General features: G+C 49.4%; 1 protein-coding gene across 1 annotated transcript; it reads left to right on the top strand.

The window, feature by feature from the left end:
* The first annotated feature begins 1,947 nt into the window (after nt 1-1,947).
* MUC12 (mucin 12, cell surface associated) lies at nt 1,948-24,154 on the top strand. Its single transcript, XM_072751277.1, has 15 exons — nt 1,948-2,001; nt 11,328-11,702; nt 12,288-12,662; nt 12,735-12,801; nt 12,919-13,083; nt 15,328-15,429; nt 16,076-16,203; nt 16,514-16,578; nt 19,141-19,292; nt 19,599-19,676; nt 19,788-19,950; nt 21,018-21,179; nt 21,799-21,875; nt 23,531-23,619; nt 23,811-24,154. The coding sequence occupies exons 1-15, from the start codon at nt 1,948-1,950 to the stop codon at nt 23,850-23,852; spliced, it is 2,094 nt and encodes a 697-aa protein (XP_072607378.1). The 3' UTR covers nt 23,853-24,154.
* The last annotated feature ends 969 nt before the right edge of the window (nt 24,155-25,123 follow it).

The following is a 25,123-nucleotide window of genomic DNA, read 5'->3' as shown; positions in this document are numbered from 1 at the left end:
CAAGGGTGGGGATGCAGGGGCCTTCCCTCAGCCTGGCCTGTGGCTGGCTGCTACTTCCAGGACTGTCACCCCTCCCTCCTGGCATTTCTTGGCCCCCATCCCTGGCTAATTGTCACACACTCACATCTCTGGCTTCCTGTCCCACCCTCTTGTCCTGCCCCACCTGTGACTCTGGCTGGAGAGACCCTAGATGTGGGCGGTCAGCTTTCATGAAGTTAGAGGGGAGGGTTGACAGGCTGCCCTTTGGCCAACTCTCTGTGGTCACCACATACCATCCACCCAGTCCCATCACCGCACCCCCACCCCAAGGCAAAGGTCTCTAGGGTCCTTTATATAGCTGATACCTTCCTGGGAGCTCTCATTTCTTGGTCCCTCCTGATGAGGGGAGACCCTGCAGCCAGTACCCCATCGGGAGATGCTGGTGATCTGGATTGTGACACTGAGTCTCTGGCTCGGGCTACCTGCTACAGCAACACAGGGTGAGTGGGACCTGGGCTGGCACTCCCTGGGGGGTCCAATGTGTGCCAGCCTCTTCATTCTTTTCCCCCAACTCACTTTTTAGGGGAAGGGGCTGCCAAAGGCCTGGGCTTTCTGACCCCTGGGCTGTGACCTCATTCTGCTTTTGGGGATGCAAAGGGTGTTACCTTGGAGATGTGTGGGTACAGGGCAAGGAGCATGGCCTGTGGTTGTACAAGGCCATGTCAAGCCCCTGGCCCAGGGGCTGAGAGTGGGCTGGCATCCCACAAGCCCTCTCCTTTGGCCTCCCCCTACTCCACTGGGGGAAGGGGAATCTTTCTTCACCTAGATAGTGGCCTCTGCCTGCCTTCATCCTGCGGGCTACATCTGCCCGGACGGCCAGGTCTTTCCAAACCTCACAGAGGCACTGTGCAGCTTGTCAGCCCTGGCCAAGGAGGGAAGGATGGGGCATCCAGCAACTTCTTGTATGGGGAGAACTCGGGCACCTGGGAAAACCCTTCTAGTTAGAAACAGTTGAAGGGCTGAGTGGGAGACACAGGCTCTGGGGTCTTTGTTGAACCTGTCTTGGCCATTCTCTGGGAAGCTACTGGTTACAAACTGATTTCCTGTGGGTTCCCTCACTCAGAACAGACTTTCTGATCCCCACTCTCCCAACCCCGGAGACCAGGAAGAACCGAGGGCAGAGGTGGACAGGACAGTTGCTGGGGTGAGCAGTGCTGGGGGAGTGAGCCCAAGGCCTCAGGTGGAAGAGGGGGCTCTTGAGTTGAAGGCCCTGTACGGTATGGGGAATGGCTAGGGAGTGGTGGGGAAGGGAGTTTTTGGTACCCTGCAGGGTGGAGTGAGATAACCCACATAGGGAGTTCTGAGACCCCAGTCACGAACACAGTCTGTAGGTGGCCACCTCAGCCTTCCACCGTGCCCTCACATACCTCCTTCTCCCCTGCCTAGATATGTTCAGGGCCCAGCAGGGCTGATGGGAAAGGATCGGGGGCGGCGGTCATGAACCGTGTGGATTTAGGGACAGTAAGAAAGTATACTAACTATAGTTATTATAATTATTAATTATTGTTATAATTATATAAATATAATTATAGATTAGCTTTAAGGTAAAATACAGAGAATAGGGGCACCTGGGTGGCTCAGTTGGTTAAGGGTCTGCCGTAGGCTCAGGTCATGATCCCAGGGTCTTGGGATTGAGCCTCATGTTCAGGTCCCTGCTCAGCAGGGAGTCTGCTTCTCCTTCTCCTTCTTCCTCTACCCCTCCCCTGGCTCATTCTCTCTCTCTTTCTCAAATAAATAAATAAAATATTTTTTAAAATACAGAGACTAGGAAGCTATGGGCAGGTCAGCCTTAGGAGGGGTCCAGCCCATCCCTGCTCCCCAGGCCGACTCCAGGCATCCCTCTGATCAGGCTGTTGGAGGAGAGAGAGGAGGGTGGTCGTGGTGGTGGTGATGATGATGATTATGATGATGATGATGAAGAGCCCCATAGCCAGCAAGTGCATTGTCTTCGTGCACCTTGCTGTGAGTTGGAGATAATCACCAGTACAAGCAGAGATCCCTATTCCTAAGGTGCTTGGTATTGTGTGAAAAAGATAACACTGACATGAGTGAGCCCAAAAGCATGTTAGAGTCAGAAAGCATCTACCTCTACTAAGTGCAGAAGGCTGTCAGGAATGGAGACATCAGGCAAGTAGGGCTATTCCAGAAGGCTCCAGAAGGTCTGACGATACCCAGAGCCCCCTCCCCATCTCCCACCCACAGTGGGCTCTGCTCTTCACAAACTCATTTTACAGCAGGTAGCTCATGTGGCTCTTGTGACCCTTGTAAGGGAGTTTGTGTACACAAATGTAGTCAGATAGGAGATTGAGGCTCAGAGAGGGTGAGTGATATACCTGGGGTCACACAACAAATTAACATGACATCCCCATTCGACAGAAAGTATGTGTGCCGCATCCCTGAACTGGAGGACCTCGGCCCTCTGCAACATCCCTCACCCACTGCTTGTATTCTAGGTCTTTGGTGGGGGGGTTCAGGTGCCAGATCAGAGACCTCATTTGGCATCTATAGTTTTCTTTCTAATCTGCACTATCCTCTGGGTTCTCCAGTTCCCTGTGAGGACTGATGAGGTTTTAGGCAAGCAAACAGTAGGGAGAAGGAATGCTGACCTGAGAAGGTAGGAAAAGCCTGGGCAGGGCTATGCAGGGTAGCTGACATGAGAATGTCTCAAAGGTAAGGAGCACCCCTGGGTGACCAACGTGTTGGGGCCAGGTGGAGGCTTGTAGATACCAGAGGACCTCTCTGGACTGAGCAGGGGTGAATTGCCCTGCCAGAGCAGACCTTGTTTTGCCCTGAGAGCTATCTTGGCATGGCTCCAGCTGGGAACCCCACTTCCCTTGATGATGGACTATGGTGGCACCAGGATAGACTGTTCTAGAGCCTATGTGAGTGGGAGGGCAGGAGCCTTTTTCTGGTGGTTGACAGAGGCCTTCTGGCAGACCTGTTGCATTTGAGGTCACCATGGAGCTTCGGGATGTGGCTGTCCTGCAGGCTGGGGCTCAGAGGTAGATGCGAATTAGGCACTGCCTAGAATTCTACATTCTCCATGTGCTACAGGGGTCACAAAGACCAGACGATGCTGTGGATCAACACAAGGACTGAAGTCCGTGTCCTATTTTGTGTACATGAAGTTCTAAAGTGTTCACAGGAAAGGTGGGGGAAGGGAGCGCCTCCAGATGGCAGGGGAATAGGGTAGAAGTGTCTGTCTTAGAGGGGCTGGGGCAGGGCCCTGAGGAGTCAGAGATCTGTGGTCTAGAAAGGTGAAAGCAGAAGTAGAAAATGCTCAAGCACAAAATCAAGAAGACTACGATGAAGATGAAAACAGATTTGTTCACAATAGACAAAGGGACAACCTTTGAAACTTGCATGGCATAAATTTAGAGCAATTAAAAGGAAGTGCCGTTTTATATGGAAAGTAATAAACTTACTCATTCAGCAAACACATGAGGCCTGGCTCCACCTGGGCAGGTGCTAGGTGATCTGGATGAGGCATGATGAATAAGCCAGTTTATAGTTAAGTTTATTAGGTGGGACCATGGTAACAAGGCAGGAAGAGCGACAACCCAAGTTGGAGCTCTGAGAGGGGCCGATGGTGGAGGAGTGCAGGTGGGGCTTCAGAGGCTGCTCCTTCCCCCTCCTCATCAGGGAGGCCCCTGGGAGAGGTGGCATTGCAGACTGGTGGCTGTCGAGGAGTAGGGCCAGAAGGACCATGACACATTCCAGTGGCCCTCCCACTGCTTCTCTTGTAGAATATTCTAGAGTGAGCAATGTGGTCGGGGCAGGCATCATCGGTCTGCATTTTCCAGAGAGAAATGGAAGTTCAGGGAGGTTAATTGTAAGATGTCCTTCAGTTGTGCAGTGGCTGATCCTGGAGGTGCCCCCGGGCCCCACTCCTACCACCCCAGCCTTTGGGGATGCTCCTGTGGACCCCAACTGACTGAGTTCACCACAAGCACAAATGTGTTTTGGAGATGGCAGGAGGAAACGGTCTCACATCATGGTGGTGATCTTCAGACTTGCTTCCTAGGGCTTTTCCCCAAGAATGCCACCAAGTGAAAGACTTGTCCAGTGAACTGTCTGCCTTACTCCAATGTGTATCTTCTTAAGAAAAATCTAGGGACACCTGGGCGGCTCAGTGGTTGAGCATCTACGTTTGGCTCAAGGTGTGATCCGGGAGTCCTGGGATTGAGTCCCACGTCAGGCTCCCTGCATGGACCCTGCTTCTCCCTCTGCCTGTGTCTCTGCCTCTCTCTGTGTGTCTCTCATGAATAAATAAATAAAGTCTTTTTTTAAAAAAGAAAAATTTAAACACACATATTATAAAAAAGCAATAAAAGCTACCAAGAGGGCAGGAAAGTAGCAAATTTTGCTTATTTGGTATGAGAGCTGGTATCTTTGGTGATGAGTGTGTGACTGCAACACAGGCAAGTACAGCTGACCCTTGAGAAGGGGTTAGGGGCATTGACCTCTGTGCCTTCAAAAGTCCACATATTACTCTTGACTCCCCCAAAACATATCTACTCATAGCCTTACTGTTGACTGGGAGCCTTACTGATAACATAAACAGTCAATTGACACATATTTTGGGTGTCATGTGTATTATATACCATATCCCTACAATACAATAAGCTAGAGAAAACAAAGTGTGATTAAGAAAATCATAAAGAAGAGAAAATACATTCACAATGCTGTCCTGTAAAAAACCCACATGCAAGCAGACCCGCATAATTCAAATCTATATTATTCAAGGGTCAACTGTAGATCATTTTTCTTAAGCATTTTGACCACAAAGATGGGGGGAATCCAGGCTTGAGAACCATTAATTATGAGTGATTTTTCCCTGTATTTTCTGAGGTTTTGGATATACCTAACCTTTTATTTTTATGGCATATATGTTTTAAACATCATAACATGAATACATATTTGTTGTAGAAGACTGAGAAAGTGTAGGCAAATGAAAGGAAGAAAATTTTGCTTAACCTTACCACTTAGAGCAACATCATGAGCATTTTCATCTATTTCTGAATATGTGTTTAGATTTGTTCTATGGGAGATGTATTTATTTTTAAAGATTTGTTTATTTATTTTAGAGAGAGAGAGAGAAAGAGTGCATGAACAGGGGGAGGGAGAGAATCTCAAGCAGACTCTCCACTGAGCGCAGAGCCTGTTGTGGGGCTCAGGACCCTGAGATCTTGACCTGAGGTGAAGTTGGATGCTTACCTGACTGAGTCACACAGGTGCCCCTGGTTAGTGTATGTTTTAATGGCAGATAAATATTCATTCTATGGACCAGTCTCTTATTCTTCTATTCTTGGACGCTTTTGGACCATTTTTCATTATCATAAATAATGACCTAATAAAATTCTTGTATGAAAGCTTAAAAGAATCTGCATCAGGTTATTTTATTTTAGAATCAGTGTCTAGAAATGGAATCATTAAGAATGGTATGAATCTGCTGATGGTCCCTGGTGCGTGTTTTCAAATTTCCTTTGAAAATCTGGTAACAAGCGAAGTCCATGGGCATCCTATGTGAATGCCCCAACCAACACCTGCTATCATTATCATTTAATATCACAGAGGGGGTGCAATTTGGTAGGTAAAAATAAATCGCATCTTGCTTTGTTTTGAGTTTTTTTGTTTACTGGTGAAGTTTATTTATTTATTTTTCTTCCTGTTGACCATTTGGATTTCTTTCCTTGGAGAATAGCTATGCTTTTTCATTTTAAGATTTTATTTATTTGGGACGCCTGGGTTGCTCAGTGGTTTAGCGCCTGCCTTTGGCCCAGGGCGTGGTCGGAGTCCAGGGATCAAGTCCCCTATTGGGCTACCTGCATGGAGCCTGCTTCTCTCTCTGCCTATGTCTCTGTCTCTGTCTCTCTCATGAATAAACAAATAAAAATCTTAAAAAAAACACACACAGAGGCAGAGACATAGCAGAGGGAGAAGCAGACTCCATGCAGGGAGCCCGATGCAGGACTTGATCCCAGGACTGCATGTCTTGAGCCAAAGGCAGAGCTCAGCAACTAAACCACCCAGGTACCCTGGCTACCTTTTTAAAAAAGAAAAATTTAAACACACAACTAAACCACCCAGGTACCCAGGCTACCTTTGCTACTTTCCTGCCTGGCTATGATTTTCTTTTGCTCAGCTTCCTAGGGGAGCATCCCTGATCCTGGAGGTTGACTTTGGGAAGGACAACCTCACCTGCTCTGCCAATTCCTTTGGGGACACCATCGCCACCAGAATCCTGGGCTGGGAGAGATCTGAAGCTCTTCACCCAGAGCACTGTTCAGGATACTGTTTCCTTGTACCTTCCAGGAGTGAGTGAAAGCCTTGAGCACAGAAGAGATTGCCTTCCAGGAGGTGGAAGTTGTGGCAGAGCTTTTTCTGCAGGGATCCCTCTTAGTGAACAGGAAGAGTAGCAGGACCAAGGAGAAGGATAGATAGGGTGCGGTGGTATCTTGGAACCCTAAAGACATGAGAGATTCCAGAAGGTAGGAGGGCACCCGAGTGAGATGGATAGGGATTCGGGTACTTGGAGCTGATCAGTGTGCCCTGACAGGCAGTTGTAGTTGTGGATGTGCATGTTTTAAAGATAGATTGAATGGCAACTAAGTGAAGTAAATGGTATGAATCCAGGAATAAAGATGAAAGACAACAGGATGTCCAGAATTCATTCCAATGAGTGTCCCAGCCTTTGTTGGGGTCCTGGGTGGACCAAACACCATGTCCCTGGGGTGGCTTCATCAGTCTTCCTGCCTTTACCCTTGCTACCCCCTTCACTCCAGGGCCGCCTTCTTCTCCTTCTCCTTCTCCTTCTCCTTCTCCTTCTCCTTCTCCTTCTCCTTCTCCTTCTCCTTCTCCTTCTCCTCCTCCTCCTCCTCCTCCTCCTCCTCCTCCTTCTCCTCCTTCTCCTTCTCCTTCTCTTCTCCTTCTCCTTCTCCTTCTCTTCCTTCTTCTCCTTCTCCTCCTCCTCCTCCTCCTCCTCCTCCTCCTCCTCCTCCTCCTCCTTCTTTTAAAGGGCTCTCTGAAAAAAAAAATAAAGGGCTCTCGGTTTCTAAGGCACAGTTGGGATCATGGCCTTTTGCTGGACATTCTTCACTGCTGCTCAACAAAGTCCAAAGCGGGCCTCACACCTACTTCACTAGCCTGCCCTCTGCCTCAGTTATCTCTCTACCCTCTTGGATTCTAGCCTACCAGCTAGGCAAACTTGGAGAGAATTTAACTCTCAGAACTGCAGTTAACAACGTGTGAGACAGAAACAGCAATGCCTGCCTCATAGGATAATATTAAAATATTAAGAAAAATAGTCTGGTGGACTTTTCAGTATTCATTCACTCATTTATTTCAGAAGTGCTCACTGAGAACCTACTCTGGGTCAAGCTGAACAGGACAGAAGTGTTCTTTGTAGTCATGGAGACTCTGCTTTGGGTGGTGGGGGAGGGGGTGTCAGCGGATTGTGTAGGCTGTTCTCTACACAACCACTGAGTTACAATTGTGATAAGGCTAGTATGGGTTGCTGATGGGTGGCCAATAAATGCCAGCTCTCCCCACCCCAATTCGTTCTTTGTGATTCAGTTAGAGACACAACCATAAACTGCCTTTATGTGTCTATTCATTGTTTGACTTGTCACAACAGTCTACTTTTATAACTTAAAAAGTCCAGTAAAATTTATAATGCCTAAATCCATGAAACTCTTTTTAAAGAAGGGGAAACAGCAGTTCAGATATTACTTTCTGGCTGTTTCCTTGTTCCATCCCCACATCCCCCTGCTGGGGTCACCACCACCTCCCTTCATGTGGGCCTCAACTACCTCTACCTTGCGCTGGCAAAGGAGGGGGCAGGAGCCCCAGCAAGGTCAGAGGGCTGAGTGGTTGGCCATCCCCAGGGCCTAGCACAGTCTCAGCAATTATAAGGACAAGGGTGGGGCAGAGCTGAGTAGTGGTTTTCCCATGGGCACACTAAGGTAGAGAGGCTGAGGACTGTGGTCACCTCTGGGTGAAATCAAAGGGGGCTTCAGAGGGGTGAGTCAGAAAGCACCTTCAGAAGCCAGGAGGGCAGAGTGGCCCATCCTTCAAGGAAGGATGAGAGGAAAGAGAAGGCAGCTCTGAGGTCCTAGAGCCAGGCTTAGGTTACTCTGAGCCCTGCTGTGCTTTGTTTTGTATTGTCCAAAGCCCCTGAGTACTGCTTCTTTCTGATCCTCCTCATACCCATGATTCAAGGATGCCCCTCACCTTGGTAGCCTCTCCAGCTCAGGTCCTCTACTCCCACCTTGCCAAATTAGACAAAATATAACTCACAGGCAAGAGGATTGGGCAAAACAAACATATCTACTGACTTAAAAAAAACAGCCAAGAAATCTTTTCAAGCTTTCTCATTAATATAGAATTCCAAAAGTCTTAGACATTATTATAGTTTTGACCTGAAATCATGGATCAGTGGTTTGCTAGTGCTGTTTCCTAAATATTCTGATGGTGGTCTTCAAAACCAAGGATCTGGAACTGTTGATGTGAATGACCTGTCTTGACTAATTGTCCACTCCCTGCTTACCCTGGCTTCCAGTTCTTGTCCAGCTTCTGGCCTCTCCCTGTGACTGTCAGGACCTTGTGAAAATGGGGTGTCTGGAATGGCAGAGGCCACCATGGTCCTTTCTGCCAGTGGCAAAGATCCATCCTCATGAGAGGTGAGAAAGACGCAGCTCCAAGGCATCTTGGGGTAGGATGAGGTACTGACAGGAGACACAGAAAGCTGCATGCTCTGCTCTTTTAAACAAGTCCCCTCATACCATCCTGTAGAATTCCTAATACTACCTACTTTACGGTACTATTATCACAAAGATTCTTTACATATTTGATCTTATTCATCTCATAGACAGGAAAGAGGATCCAGGATTATAGTCCCATCCTATACAGGTGAACAGAGTCTTACACATGTAATTGCATGTTCTAAGTGGCAAAGAGATGACAGAATGAGACCTCCAGTTGCGAGATGAATTCCCAGCACTCTTTCTCTTAGACAACTGTGGTCTATTGAGTGGGCTATGGGGCCAAGGAGTAGGAGGAGCTCACTTGGGCCAGAGAGTATCCAAGTAGAGGTGGTCATATGGCTAGCCCTTGAGTAAGTGTGTCTGGAGAGAATGGACAGGGGGTGAATTATCCATAGTAACATGCCTTAGCTCTCCTATTCCTCCTGGGTCTGTGTGAAATGCTAGGATAGAGTACGGGTTCTCACATGTAAGAGATGGGGAAGAGAGAGTTGTCAATCTAAGTAGCAGCCTGATGACTCAAGGTAACCAAGTGGTCTGCAAATCACAGAATATGAGGAGCAAAAGGAATGTGTATGGGGCATTTATGTGGTACAATTGCTCTTTCATATTTATGGCAAAGTAATAAAACACGTCCCAGAGTGCTTAGGGAAGAAGGTATAGGCTTTGGGGCAGAATATATGTATTTCTGAGCAGCCATACAGATTTGTCAAAATCCGTAACCATACAACTAACTATCCAAGTCATAAATCACAATCAACTTCCAGAACCTTATCTAGTGACATCTTGCCCTCTAGACAAACTAGTGTATTCCAGAAGAGACAAAAGTCTAGATCATCACTGGTAAGTTGTCCAAATAAGCAGGTTCCTCTGATACTTGCTATACCTCTGAAAAGAGAAGTTGTTCTTCAGCATCACAGGTTGACCAGCTATCTGGGACAGATTGTCACTAAATTCATTGACAAATTCACAGCATTATCTCTGATTTTTTTCAATCCACTGAGTCATCTACAATCATCTCTACCAATGATGCATCCACATCGAATTCCAGTGACCCCTCTACTCTCTCTGCCACATCTATTTCTGAAAAATCCACTGTCATCACAGCTGGTTCAAACTCATCAAATTCTACAGTCTCATCTTCTACAAGTTCTTCTAATTCTTTGAGCCCCAGTGGATTTTCTACCACAACTATGAACACTGGTCACAGCATGACAGCTTTTACTGAATTGACTTCTGCCTTCACAACCAGTCCTGAATTGTCCAAATAAACTGTTTCCTCTGGGACCTCTTCCACCTCGGAAGATAGAAGTGCTAAATCCTCTAGCTCTGGTCACCTATCTACCACCCTTACTGGCTCAGCACAGACAGATTCAGACCTCACAGAAGGATCGATTTTGTATACAGGCACCCCTAAATTGTCCAAGCTTACAATTACCTCATACAGTACCATTAGCAAAGAGGATAAAATGTTGGCTTACACATTAGGCTCTAGAGAAACTTTTACCACCAGAGATTATCATGGATATGTGACCAGATCTTTGTTTCAGGGTGTCCACAATGACATCTTTTACAAACTCTTCCTACAGCACAGCAAAGAAACTGCCTGCTTCTTCACCAAGTCCCACTACAGATACAGAAAAAAACACCACACCTCTGACACGGGTGGCAACCACCTATACCACCGTTTCTGATTTCTCTATATCCACTGATTCATCTGAGCCTTCTCACACTGTAGACATACGAAGGTCTGCAAGAACACTGAGACCTAGAGATTTATCTGTAAGTCCAGTAGACTCAGGGCTGAATGCCAATGATGTGACTCAGAAAGCCACAGGCAAGAACATGATTTCAGATTCTTCTGTAGCCACAGGCTCACATACAACCTTCAACATAGAGGCCTTCTCAACATCAAAGTATTCTTCTGAAAATTCCTATAAAACAAATGATGGAAACTCTGTCTTCGGTTCAGGTCCGAGCCAGCTATCGAACACCCTCTCTGTCTCAGCACAGACGACCACGGGCCTCGTGGAGCGATCCAGTGTGTCTACAGGCACCCCTCACTCATCAGAGCCAACGGGTATCTCACACAGCACCACCAGCGGAGAGGATGCAGTTTCTGCTTCCACACCAAGGACTGCTGGCCCTTTTACTACCCATGCTGATGGCGGACACACAACCACATCTCTTGCTGCAGGGTCCACTGTCTACACCGCCACTGCCCCCTCAGAGTTGTCCACACCATCCTTTTCCACTGCTGCCTCCCTCGGCACAGATAGCGCGATTCCCACCTCCACATCGAGCCCCAGTGAGCTCTCTACCTCCACTGTGGTCACTGGGCAAGCCGGCTCCACTCCCACAGGCGAGACAACCCCCATCCCCACTGTGCCAGCTTCATCTGAGCCCACGGCGTCAACCCACCTTTCCCATACCACACACGCCGGCCGTTCCACGGTCCCATCGAGGCCAGGAGACCTGTCTACCAGCCCGGCTGTCTCAGGACCGACTGCTACTGGTGTCCCCCAGGAATCCACGGACCACGGCACCATCTCTGATTCTCCTCAACCTCCGGACTCATCGGCAACCACTTTTACCAAGGGTGATGCAAGTCCCATGTCTACGTCAAGTCCCACCGAGTCTTTAGCCACTTCCTCGGGTTCGGGACCATCAGCCTCAGCCAGTGCTACGGAGTCCACTTTCTCCACGATCGTCTCAGAGTCATCGGAATACACACTGGCTTCCTACACTACAGGCTCTCCAAGTCCCTCGAGCCAGGAAGACCCTTCCACCAGCACCCTGACCACTGGACGCAGCACTACCGCCCTTTCGGCGTTGCCCTCCATCTTCACAACTGTGTCTGCTTTGACCGAAACGACCGTAACTTCAGAAACCTCCTATACGGTGGGTGACGGAAGCTCTGCGTCCCCTTCAGGTCCGGGCCAGCTGTCGACCACCCTCTCTGTCTCAGCACAGATGACCACGGGCCTCGTGGAGGGATCCAGTGTGTCTACAGGCACCCCTCACTCATCAGAGCCAACGGGTATCTCACACAGCACCACCAGCGGAGAGGATGCAGTTTCTGCTTCCACACCAAGGACTGCTGGCCCTTTTACTACCCATGCTGATGGCGGACACACAACCACATCTCTTGCTGCAGGGTCCACTGTCTACACCGCCACTGCCCCCTCAGAGTTGTCCACACCATCCTTTTCCACTGTTGCCTCCCTCAGCACAGATAGCGCGATTCCCACCTCCACATCGAGCCCCAGTGAGCTCTCTACCTCCACTGTGGTCACTGGGCAAGCCGGCTCCACTCCCACAGGCGAGACAACCCCCATCCCCACTGTGCCAGCTTCATCTGAGCCCACGGCGTCAACCCACCTTTCCCATACCACACACGCCGGCCGTTCCACGGTCCCATCGAGGCCAGGAGACCTGTCTACCAGCCCGGCTGTCTCAGGACCGACTGCTACTGGTGTCCCCCAGGAATCCACGGACCACGGCACCATCTCTGATTCTCCTCAACCTCCGGACTCATCGGCAACCACTTTTACCAAGGGTGATGCAAGTCCCATGTCTATGTCAAGTCCCACCGAGTCTTTAGCCACTTCCCCGGGTTCGGGACCATCAGCCTCAGCCAGTGCTACGGAGTCCACTTTCTCCACGATCGTCTCAGAGTCATCGGAATACACACTGGCTTCCTACACTACAGGCTCTCCAAGTCCCTCGAGCCAGGAAGACCCTTCCACCAGCACCCTGACCACTGGACGCAGCACTACCGCCCTTTCGGCGTTGCCCTCCGTCTTCACAACTGTGTCTGCTTTGACCGAAACGACCGTAACTTCAGAAACCTCCTATACGGTGGGTGACGGAAGCTCTGCGTCCCCTTCAGGTCCGGGCCAGCTGTCAACCACCCTCTCTGTCTCAGCACAGACGACCACGGGCCTCGTGGAGCGATCCAGTGTGTCTACAGGCACCCCTCACTCATCAGAGCCAACGGGTATCTCACACAGCACCACCAGCGGAGAGGATGCAGTTTCTGCTTCCACACCAAGGACTGCTGGCCCTTTTACTACCCATGCTGATGGCGGACACACAACCACATCTCTTGCTGCAGGGTCCACTGTCTACACCGCCACTGCCCCCTCAGAGTTGTCCACACCATCCTTTTCCACTGCTGCCTCCCACGGCACAGATAGCGCGATTCCCACCTCCACATCGAGCCCCAGTGAGCTCTCTACCTCCACTGTGGTCACTGGGCAAGCCGGCTCCACTCCCACAGGCGAGACAACCCCCATCCCCACTGTGCCAGCTTCATCTGAGCCGACGGCGTCAACCCACCTTTCCCATACCACACACGCCGGCCGTTCCACGGTCCCATCGAGGCCAGGAGACCTGTCTACCAGCCCGGCTGTCTCAGGACCGACTGCTACTGGTGTCCCCCAGGAATCCACAGACCATAGCACCATGTCCGATTCCTCTGCAGTCACTCATTCATTTTCAAGCACTTTTTCTGAAGTGGATAAGAGTTTCTTGCCGACATCAAGTTCCAGTGAGTCTTTTAGTACTTGGGGAGGTGTAGGGGAAACAACCTTTTCTCCCCGGTCTGCTTTGAGTGCCGTAACTTCAACAGTGTCAAGTGCAACATATTCGTTCTACTCGTTTTATAGCACACATGAGGCAAATTCTGCTTTCCCTGCTCATCCCAGTGACGTCTCTAACCCGACTCTACTCTCTGAAATAACCACTATGATTGTCACAGAGGAGCCGAGTGTATACATCAGTGTGTCTGATTTGTCCAAATCTACTGTTTCCTCTGAAACTTCTTTTACAAAATTGGTAGGAAGTTCTGTCTCCTCTTCAGGTTCTGGCCAGCTTTCTACTACCATGGGTGTCTCACAACAGACATCCTTAAGTCTCAGTGATCCGTCTACTGTCTATTCAGCTACTCCTGATTTTTCCATAGGTACAATGCGTTTGGACACATCTCTTTCCAAGGAGAGCACAAGTTCTGCTTCTACTTCAAGTTCAGGGGAAACACTTTCCACTACAGGTGGATATCAAGAAACACTCACATCAGATCCAACAGTTTCACATGATACCTTGTATACTACTCATAATGAAAGTCATTCTTCCCCATCTGGTCTCGATGAATTAATTTCCACTACTCCTGTCTCTGGGCAAGTACCCACATTCCTTCCTGAAGCATCCACTGCCCACACAACCCTATCTGTTTTGTCTCACTCCACTGATTCAGTGGTTACCTCCTCTACCAATGTAAATGGAAGTTTTATTTCCACATCAAGCTCTGATGAATCATCCACTACTATCTTGGTCTCTGCACAAACGGCCACAATTTTCACAGAAAAGCCAACCATCTACACCATTTCTGATTTGTCTCATTCGGCAGTTTCTATTGATACTTCCTCTACCACTCCTAGTCGGGGTCCTATGCCCTCATCAAGTTCTGGCTTGTTGGCTTCCACTACCATCACAACCATCACTGAGGAATCCAGTGTCTTCACCACTACCACTTATTCCTCCAAGACAACTGATTCATCTGATGCACCCAATACCACTGAAGATCTTAGTCCACTATCTTCATCAAGCCCCATCCATTCCTCTTCACTCCCAGCCACCTCTGGACTAATGCCCACCACCTTGAATGAGAATTCCACTCTCTTCATCACCAATAGTGATTCTGCCAAACCAATGATTTCTACTTCCATCCCCTCTGCCACAGACAGCCCTAGTTCTACATCTCCATCAGCTCTAACTTTCTCTTCTACAACTAGAGTCTTCTCCAGACCAACAGCTACCACCCTCAGTGGAGGATCTACTATGTTTCAAAGCAGCACAAGGTCACCAAGCATACCAATAACATATGACAGCTCCCAAACTATAGTCCCTGGTGCTTCTTCAGCCTCAGCTATCCCTGGTTTTTCCTCCAGGCCAGTCTCTGACTCTTCTTCAGCCATTACAACTTCCTCTGGTTTTTCTCCTCTTCTGTCCTCCACTCTACCTGGCTCTTCCCATACTCCAGTCCCTGGGGTCACTACTTCTTCAACTCTCCATCCCCTGTTCACTAGCACACACACAACTGTGATGACGACCCAGTCTTTCAGCTACAACAGTGAGTATTTTTGTATGTCACTCTGTGTGCCTCTCCTGCTCATCAGCTCTCATTTCTCATCAGCTAATCAGCTTCGACCTCTTCGTGGTCTTGTTCCACCTTTCCAGTGTTTTCTTGTTGTCAGTGAATGTCGTCCACATGGATAATGTTGTCTTCTATTTTCTCTTTTTATTTTTAGAACTTTTGCTTTCTTTGCTCATCCCCTCTCATTTCTTGTTTCCGTATTCCCCATTGTCCTTCATCCTTTCTATCCCCTTGAGGCTTGAGGTTATGGTAGAGGGTTCTATTCTCCTCTATCAGCGCAATGTCTGAATGACAGGACCTGGATTGGGGGCCAGTATTTTTGTCCCTTGGGCTTCCATGTTGACTGCTGTGAATTCTATCCCTTCACAGGGCAGTGCCACAATGGGACCATATGGAATGGAAAAGAGTGTGTCTGTGCCCAAGGCTTCTTTGGTTACCAGTGCAAGTCCCTTGTGGACTCATTCTTCATCGGTAATGAACTTTTCTGAGACCTGCAAATTGTCCCTAACTATTTAAATAGGAGGGCAACACTGGAAGGACTTTCTGCTACTGCTACCTCATTGTGCAGGTAGAGGAAAAAATATGATATTCACCTAGGCCCAAATGCCTACATAGAGGATGGACCCTTCCTCGGGGCTCTTTTCACTAGCTTATATGTCCGTGGATCAAGATGTTTCTAACCCAACTCTTTCGGAGCCCTCCACTTAGCTTTCTCTGGGTCATGATCCTGACCATTAACTCCTCATGGTGTTCAGAGACAAGGGGCAGGAGTTTTAGTGACTCTTTTTTTTTTAAAGATTTTATTTATTTATTCTTGAGAGACACAGAGAGAGAGGCAGAGACATAGGCAGAGGGAGAAGCAGGCTCCATACAGGGAGCCTGATGTGGGACTCGATTCCAGGACCCTGGGATCATGCCCTGAGCCAAAGGCAGATGCTCAACCACTGAGCCACTCAGGCGTCCCAGTTTTAGTGACTCTTACTTGTCTCTTGAATGTCCATCCACCCTCCTACTCACTTTTTCTACCTCCATGAGCCAGGAGGCAGAGAATTAACCAATCCCAGAAGACATTATTGGGAGGTTGCTATCTCATGCATAATATGACCTATTCCCACAGAAATCCCGGAAAAAATCAATGCCACTTTAGGTGTGACAGTGAAAGTGACTAATAGGAATTTCACAAAAGACCTGAATAACATATCCTCTCCAGTCTACCGGAATTTCACTCAACTATTCATGAGTCAGGTAAGAGCGGGAAAATCCCAGATTCCCCAATATGGATGTCCAATGTCATTGGGATACAGGAGCTCATTCTGATTGACTTTGGAGTTTCTCAGCCCATGGATCCCTTCAGTCTTCCCAAGTCCTGAGAGGGGGTCCTCTTAGAGCCCCCTTCCTTGAGCACCACCTCACCCACATCCTAGTGGAGGGAGCATCCCTATACCTTTCCTTCCTTCTTTTTTGTGAGCTAATACCTTGGGTTCCCTGGGGAAGGGGGCCCTGGGGCTTCCTCTGAGATGGAGCAAGGGCTGCTCAGCTGCCTCATTTCTTTCAGATGGATAAAGCTTATATGGGCAAAGACTTTCCCCAGTACAGAGGCGTGATCATTAGGAGACTGTTGTGAGTATGTGTGTGTGTGTTGGGGGCAGGTCAGATTTATAGACTGTGGGAAGCCCCCCTCTCTGCTCTCTTGTCTTCTCCTATCTTGAATGAGTATCAGTATCTGGCTGGGTCAGAGGGGACCCCCCCCCCACCCCGTAGCCCACAGGCAACACCAGAAGGCTCTGAACCATTCATTTATTCATTCATTTATTTATCCTTCATCCATTTAACAGCTTGTATTGAAAGCATACCCTGTGGTAGGTGCAGGGAATGCAGTGGTTCTGGTCTTCATGGAGCAAAGGGTGGCAGAACATAGTAAAATAGCTGTGCAATATGTTTAGAGTTAACAGTAAAAAACACACAGGGTGCAATGGGAGAGGTTGAATGCAAGCTGGGTAAGGTGGAGGGAAATCTTTTGGGAAGACATGACAGCTAAGCTGAGGCTTGAATCATGAAGAATAAGCCATGTAGAGGGAATTGCTGATGAGGAGCTTAGAGGTAAAATAGAGGAGAGTTGATTGCAGAAACATAAAGAACAATTGGCAGCTTGAAATCATGGTGGGAGAGGAGGTGGAAAGATGACCCATACCCAGTTACTTAATCTTTAGGCATCAGTAGTTTTGGCCCATGTGGGAAGGTATCTTATTTGCACTTCAGAGAGTTCAATCTGGCTGCAGGACTGAGAATGGTGGACAGGGGAAGGAGATTATAGTGGCCTGGACCAGAGAAGTGACAATGCAGAAGAAAAATAGTCCAGTGTGAAAGGTCTTTAGGAAGCAAGACCAGCAGATCATGGAGATTTGATGGGTATTTGCAGAGAAGGAGGAATGGCACCAGTTTTCTGGGCTGCTGGGAGTATGGAGTACCCTTTGCTGAGATGAGGAAGGTAAAGAGGAGGGAGGTGGGAAAGAAGATGATGAGTGGGCCATATGGAGTTTCAAGTGCCCAGGGCCCAGCCACATTGAATGGTTGAGTAATAGAACAGCATGTGGTGGAACATGTGATAGAAAGTGTCTGCAGCAGAGACTCTGGTGTTGGTTTCCCTGGATAGAAGTTGCTGGAAGTCCTAAGAGTAGACCATATGGTGGCTTGGGGATGTTCACAGCACAGGGGTGAACATTTCCCAGGAAAGAAGCATGTCAAACACCAGAATCTAAGGGGTAGGCAGGAGAAGCAGATCCCCTAAAGGAGAGTGAAAAGTAGAAGGGAGGGAAGGGAGCCTGGAGGGTGTCTTGCCCAGTAGGAAAAAAGGCATATTCATACTGTCAAGGGCCCATGAGCTTCTATGTCTCGGTGTCCTCTACCCTACCCTCACCCCTTGCCCAGGACCAGCGCTTGTTTCCATCTCCATTTTGGGTTTTGTCCTCCTGTGTCCTGTTCCTGACTTCTCTGATAATGGCTGTGACTGATGACAGATCTTATCTTAAGATCTCTCAGTGTCCCACTGGCCATATAACAAGGAGCTTCTGGATTGGAATCTTATATTTCTTTTTTTTTTTTTTTTTTGGAATCTTATATTTCTAAAGTGACCTCACATTTTTTTCATTTCTAAAACATACTTATTTGGTTTTAAAATATAGTCCAACAGCCTCCATTTAAAAAGTTTTAGTTTAAAATATTTTTTATTAAAAAAAAAATAAATAAAATATTTTTTATTGTGGTAAAATAGCCATAATATAAATTTTGCCATTAACCATTAAATTAATCATTTTAAATGGCTTTAAGTGGCATTAAGTACATTAACATTGTTGTGTAACCACCACCACAGTCCATCTCCAGAGCTTTCTCATCCTCCCAAACTTAAACAAAAACTCTCAACAACTCCTCAACCTCAGGCAACCCCCATTCTTCTTTCTGTCTCTAGGAACTGGATAACTCTAGGGACTTCATATTAGTACTCATATAAATATTCATACAGTATTTGTCCTTTTGTTACTGGCTTATTTCACTTGGCACAATGTCCTCAAGGTTCATCCACATTGCAGCTTGTGTCAAAATTTTCTTCTTTAGTAAGATTGAATAATATTTCATTGTACTGTATACTACCTTTTATTTATCCATTCATCCATCAGTGGACACCTACTTAGGTTGCTTCCACCTTTTAGCTATTGTGAATAATGCTTCTATGAACATGGGTGTACAAATATGTCTTTAATCCCTGCTTTCAATTCTTTTGGGTAAATACCAGTAAGTGGATTGCTGAGTCATATGGTAATTTTATTTTTAATTTTTTGAGGAGCTGTCATACTGTTTGCTGCAGTGGCTGTACCATTTGACATTCCTGCCAACAGTGCCCAAGGGTTCAATTTTGCCACATCTTCACCCAAGAGCTTCCATTTTTAGGAATGAATTTTATCCAATGGCATTTCTTGTGATCACTGATATTTTGGAATCTTAGATCATTTTACTCTGCAGCTTCTGTCTAGGATGTTAACTGTTGGAGGGAAGAGTCCCTAGTCTGTTCTGCATCTGAGTCACATAGCTAACTGTCTCCCATCACCCTTCTTGCTTTGTGGGCCCCACTTTCTGGGAGGGTGGGTGACCCAGAGTGACTGATGAATCATTGACTCCTGATTCTAGCAATGGCAGTGTTGTGGTGGAACATGATGTTGTCATGGAGACAAACTACACTTCAGATTTTCAGAAACTGTTTGAAAACCTCATTGAAATCATAACGGCCAAGATTATGAATGAGACCAAAAGGTTACCTGGTGATTCGGAAGAGTGCAGAGGTAGGCCCTGATGGTGGTAGGGAAAGGATGAGAGGGGTCCCATAGGGAGGTCTCAGCCTCTGACTGCCCTGCATCTCTCCTCTTTTCTGGAACTCCAGAGACTTACCCATAGGGATCCAGAAGCCCCCCCTGGGTGTCTTCCCTAGACTCTGCAGTGTGCCCCAGCAGCTGCTCCTGGTCTTGGGCTCAGGTTGTCACCAGCCCTAATGCCTCTATCTGAGTCTGCTTACAGGCCCAAGGGATAGGCTAAGACTCTAGTAGGGTAGAGAGCAGTGTTTATGTTTTGTTCTTTCCTGCCATGCTTAGCAGCCTCCTTACATCTGTGCTACAATGAGAAAGCCACCATTGTGAGCAAGACTGTGAACCTGGGCTTTGACCTGCAGGGTAAGCACCTCCATAGAGTGGTGGGTGTTGGGGGACAAGTGTGGGCAGTACATATGGAGGCTGGGGGTGCTTTAACCAGGCTGATGCTTGCTGCCCACTCTTCACTCCCAGAGCAATGCACCCAGAAGGCTGCAAAGGACTATGCCCAGTTCTACTATGTGGATGAACTGGATGGGAAGCTGGCCTGTGTGACCAAGTGCACTTCTGGGACTAAGTCGCAACTGAACTGTCATGAGGGTGAATGCCAGTTGCAACGAAGTGGCCCCCGCTGTTTGTGAGTGTCCAGTCCCTCTAAGGCCAGCACCCACTCTGTTTCGTGGTAGGACTGTACCCTTCACCACAGTCATGGAGCAGGGTTGGGGAGGGAGAGCTCCTCCCCACCATCCCTCTTTCTTCTACCTGGGTGTCCCTTCACTCCTAGCCCCCACCAGAGGGAGGAGGAGGTGCAGGTTATAGACATGAGTGTCTTAGGACAGAACAAGCCCCTTCCTGAGAAAGTTCCAGTTACCAATTTCCAATTCTGTATCTATAGATCTCTATCTCTACATTTCATTTTCCTTTTGGTATCCTAGCCACAGTGCCATTATCACATCTGGCTATAGCTGGGGCACTAAATTTGGGAGAGCATAAATTAAAGCATAAAATAGGAGCAGCTCCGGTGGCCCAGGGGTTTAATGCCACCTTCGGCCCGGGGTGTGATCCTGGAGACCCGGGGTAGAGTCCCGTGTCAGGCTCCATGAGTGGGGCCTGCTTCTCCCTCTGCCTGTGTCTCTGCCTCTGTCTCTGTGTCTCTCATGAATAGACAAATAAAATCTTTAAAAAAAAAAAAGCGTAAAATATAGGAGCACTTGGGTGGCTCAGTGGGTTAAGCGTCTGCCTTTGGCTCTGGTTATGATCCCGGTGTCCTGGGATTGAGCCCTGTGTCAGGCTCCCTGCTCAGAGGGGAGCCTGGTTCTCCCTCTCCCATCTGCTTGTGCTTTCTCTCTCTCCCTCAAATAAATAAAAAATAAAAAATAAAAATAATTTTAAAAAGGATAAAATATAAAATTGGTAACAGGCCAGTCAAGTTGCCAGCTAGAGATTAGATGGGTGGACATCACGTTCCTAGGACAAGGCATCCAAAACTCAGATTCTGAATCCTGCTCTGTACTAGGGCATCCCCCACTCCCTCACTGCCCTTTAAGTGTTAGGGAGCCTCCTAACCTGGGTCCTTCCTAACCAATGCCTGTCCTTGGAGGGAGGGAAAGCCAGTTTCCAGTGGTTTGACATTCATTTTTCTTTTTTGGGAGACTGGGTGTGAGGGATGTTAGCTGGCTGTCCTGATCTTGGGTGTGTTCCCAGATGCCCGACCTCAGACATGCACTGGTACTGGGGAGAGACTTGTGCATTGAGAACCAGCAAGAGCCTGGTGTATGGGAGTGTGGGGGCTGTGGGAGCACTGCTGGTGGTCATGGTGGTGGTCCTGATCGTCCTCCTCGGCCGATCCCAGAGAAAACTGCACAGGTGAGCTTCTGGGGCTGGGCCCAGGGAAAGGGGAACACAGTTGGAATATCCCAAGGTTCTTCTCCTTCCAATTCAGCATTTGGAGGCCTGATGGGGACACAGTCCCTCTCAGCTCTGGGTAACAGCAAAAGGCAGCCTGCTGATCTGACCTGATCTGTTTGGCAGAGAAGTGCATCTTAAAACTTGGGTCCTGAGATTGGATTATATAATGACATTACCTGGTGTTATCACCTTGGCTGCCACAGAGCCACGTTGTTGCACTGGGACACTGGGGATGAGCTATCCAGTGTCGCTTTCTCAGCTGTAAAATGGGAGGAAATCCACCTAAGAAGATTGAGAAACAATGGGCACAGTGCCCCTGATGCCTCTGATATAGTCAGAGGGAGTTGCTCTGACTCTGATCTAATGCTCCCTTCTCAAAGATAAGGGAACAGAGGCCTATTGAGGGAGGGGCAGGCCACGGTGATGTTGTTTTGTTTTCTGCTACTGCCCTGGGAATAGGCCCCTCCCTGAACCAGGGCTTGGCTGAGGTAGCCCTTTCCAGAAGCCAAGGGTCAGGGCTCTATGCTCCCTCCTCCACCTCCCTACCGCCAGCTGTTCACCTCGTTTCTGTTGGCAGGCAAGAATACAAACTGTCTCGGGAGTGGCAAGGAGAAGACATTCCTGGCAGCTTCCAGAACACAGGCATCTGGGAAGGTACTTCTCACCAGGAGCAAGCTAGTGGGCGGAGAAAGGCCGAGAAGGTGCTGCAGCCAGATTCAGTGTGGCTGTGGGTGCCAGCTGGGTTTGTGTGTCCTGTGGCTGCCTGGCTCTGCCAGCTTCTCTGCGAACTCCTGACCCTGAACCTTTACGCTGCCTCCGCTGACTTTGTCTTTTCTCAGCTCCTCTCTAACACTCCTATCTGTGTGGGGCTGACGCTCACCTTTACCTTCTTCATGCTTTTGCGCCTCCTGCACCACTGTATGGAGGGTTCCCCTCCTTGGGGGCTCTGTTTCCAAGGTCTAGTTCAAACACTGCCCCTCCATAGAGCCTCCTGTGTGTTCAAGCTCTTCTGATTCTCCGCTGCCATGGAAAGCCACCATGTCACATCTGCTAATATCTTGCTTCACTGAGATGAATGATCACAGTCCCTGGGCAGGTCCTGCCCTACCAGTTCCTTCTGACAAACACCATGGAGGGTCAACAGGCATGGCTGAGTCAGATCCTGCCCCCTAGAGACCAGCCCCTGTGAGAGCTTCAGAGGCACACACAGTCAGTGGGAGGACAGGACCATGCCTTGGGCTCCAGGGGCCCAGAAGTATGTCCGCCCCAGCCAGGGTGGGGAGGGATCAGAAAAGACTGCAGAGGAGGCATCACCTGAGCCAGTCTGCAGGCTGGTGAATAATCTGGATGCTTCCTGCTTCCAGGAACACAGATCCCAGGGAGGTTGTGGAGGTCTCTGTGAGCCATAATGAGGGGGACACACTGGAGGGGCTTTAAGGGAGGGAGTCCAGGGATATATTTTGAACAGCTTACTCAAGTGGACTTGGGGAGGGACAGCCCTAACGTGGGGAGACCAACGAGATGGCTCTGCAGTATGCAGGGGATGGAGGATGCAGCTGAGTTGGGGTAGGAGGGATGGGAGGAATGGACAGCAGAAGATGTAGTTTAGATGCCAGTGAGCTGGGCCGGGTTGTTCGTCACAGGCTGGAAAAGGGAGAAGGCCTGGAGCACTGCCTGGCAGCGGAAAGAGGCAGTAGGTGGGACACACTGTGGGCCAGTGGAAGGAGGCACCACCAGCTCTGGTCTGAACCCTGGGGAGAGGTCTCAGCCAGTGGGCAGCTGGGAGTGGTCAAGGAAGCATACAGGCATGGAAGAGGGCAGGGTAAAGGGCAGAGTCCCCAGGAAGACTTTGAAGGAAACAAAGAAAGGCATGATCATGGAGGCTGAGGAGGGTGGGATGTGCAGAACCGGGAAACTGGCTGCTGAAAACATGCCAGCTCCAAGAGAAGATTCTGGGCCCTGCTGGTTTCTGCTTGCCCTGGTTCCCATTGCTGTGAGGGTGTGTGAGCTGGTGACCCCTGAGCAGTGCCTTCCTCCCGGTCCACTCTCACCCTGATCATCCCCAAGCCTACCCATGGTCATGACTTCTGACCCTGAAGCATGTCAGGGGGCTGTGGTTCCCTCTTGTCCTCTCATCCCATTGGGCCAGCTCCCCAGGCACACTCCCAGAGCCACCTCATAGACTGGCTGCAATGGTGGAAGGATGGTTGGGCAGCGGGAGATACTTTAGGGAAGGTACTGGAAGAAGTCTCCCTCTATGCCTCTCCAGCCTTCCCCAGGATCACTCAGCCTGGCCCCTCTTTCTGCAGATGAGAATCTGAAGGAGGACAGATTCAGCCTTGAAAACATCTATGACCATTTCCAGCCCTCCCTGGAGAACGTGGATCCCACCATGGAGGTGATTCAGGGGCCTGTCTTCAGCTAGGAGCTCTACCCTCCCCATTCCCCAACCCACTACCTACCACCACCACCCACCACCCTGGGGCTGCCCAGGGACGGTCAGCACCCTGGTCCAGAGATAGGTAACTTTCACCGGACATGGCCATAGCTGAGGGCCTGTTGGCCTCACTTCCTCTCTCCCACCCCCAGTTCCACATCCAGAGGCCCAGGGTGGTGACCACTGTTCATTGAGCGAGGCAGAGGCTCCCACTCCTCATCCAGATTTGGACAACAAGACATCAGCAGAGAGAGAAAACCCACCACTGTGCTACTCCTCAGCGCCCTCGCTGGTTAAAAGGAAATAGAGCATTGGGGCTCAAGGTGACCCTCTCAGAGCTGGTGGGCCTGGCCAGCCCCTGCTGTGAGCCCCTCTCCCCACCCCCTCACCCTCCAACCAGGAGCCCCGGCGCTGCCCAGACACCCTGACATCTTTGCTCCAGTGACTTCCCACTCTGAAATTTCCCTCCCAATAAAAGAACAAGGTTTAAAGCAGAGAGTTGTATTTTCTTTCTCTACCCTGCAGGGGGGCCTGCCCCCCCCACCTGGGGCTCCAGGGATCCCTTCTTGGAGAGAATGCACTCCAACCAGGATTAGATGCCATATCTGGACACGGGACACTCTGCACTCTCAGCCCCTTCCTGGGACCACATGTTGAACATGCAGCATGGATCCTCTCTGCTGCTCCAGGCCAGGGCAGGATCAGGCCCCCTCTGCCTGAGGTCACTGTGGCAGGCAAGCCTGGGACCAGACTTTGGGGGCCTCAGGCCCAGGGAGTGAGGAGTGGAGGCCCACAGAAGGTGAAGGAGTGAGCACTTGGCTTTGTTGACTTTGGAGGGGGAACAAGGTCACTCCAGATGGCCATGGAAGCTTGTGCCCACCTGTGAACTCACAGATAGATGTCAGGAATGCAGCCATCCTGGAGCTGGGGCACTGGCTCAGGTGTGGCCATGATTTACATCCCATGTCCTGGTGGGGTACCTGCAGGTAGAGAGCTTGAGAGGAAAGGGAGGGGGAGCGTCCTTACCGGGGGCTGGAGTTGAAGCTTCTCCTCCCTGGTACAGGCCCAGCGTCTTCTGCTCCGTCCCCCCTGCCCACCGCCTCCCCCCATGGGTCTTCTCCGTTCTTTCAGGTTGCTTCAGGCCCCTGTGCTTGCCCTTTTGTTGGGGCGAAAAATCAGACAGCCTGTGTGCTTGTGTGTTGCCTGGAAAGGGAGGGGCTCCCCTCCCTCTGCCCTTTGGCCTGAAATAAAGCCCGCACCCCCAATCATGAGAAGCTCATACACTGACTCAGGTGGGCTGGCCCAGTTCTCCAGTGTCTCAGGGATCAAAGGGCTCTGGGGCCCATTTATTACCGGGGTTCCTTGGCTGACACTCATTTGCCCGTTCCTGCGAGGGTACACAGCAGGTCCACTACCCTTAGAGCTACGATGTCAAGACTGGTGACCGTGATGCTCTGCCTGCTGC

The sequence above is a fragment of the Vulpes vulpes genome, chromosome 3 (assembly GCF_048418805.1).
Source record: "Vulpes vulpes isolate BD-2025 chromosome 3, VulVul3, whole genome shotgun sequence".
NCBI lineage: Eukaryota > Metazoa > Chordata > Mammalia > Carnivora > Canidae > Vulpes > Vulpes vulpes.
Note: the sequence above shows the minus strand (reverse complement) of the source record. Positions and strands in the feature narration are given on the sequence as shown.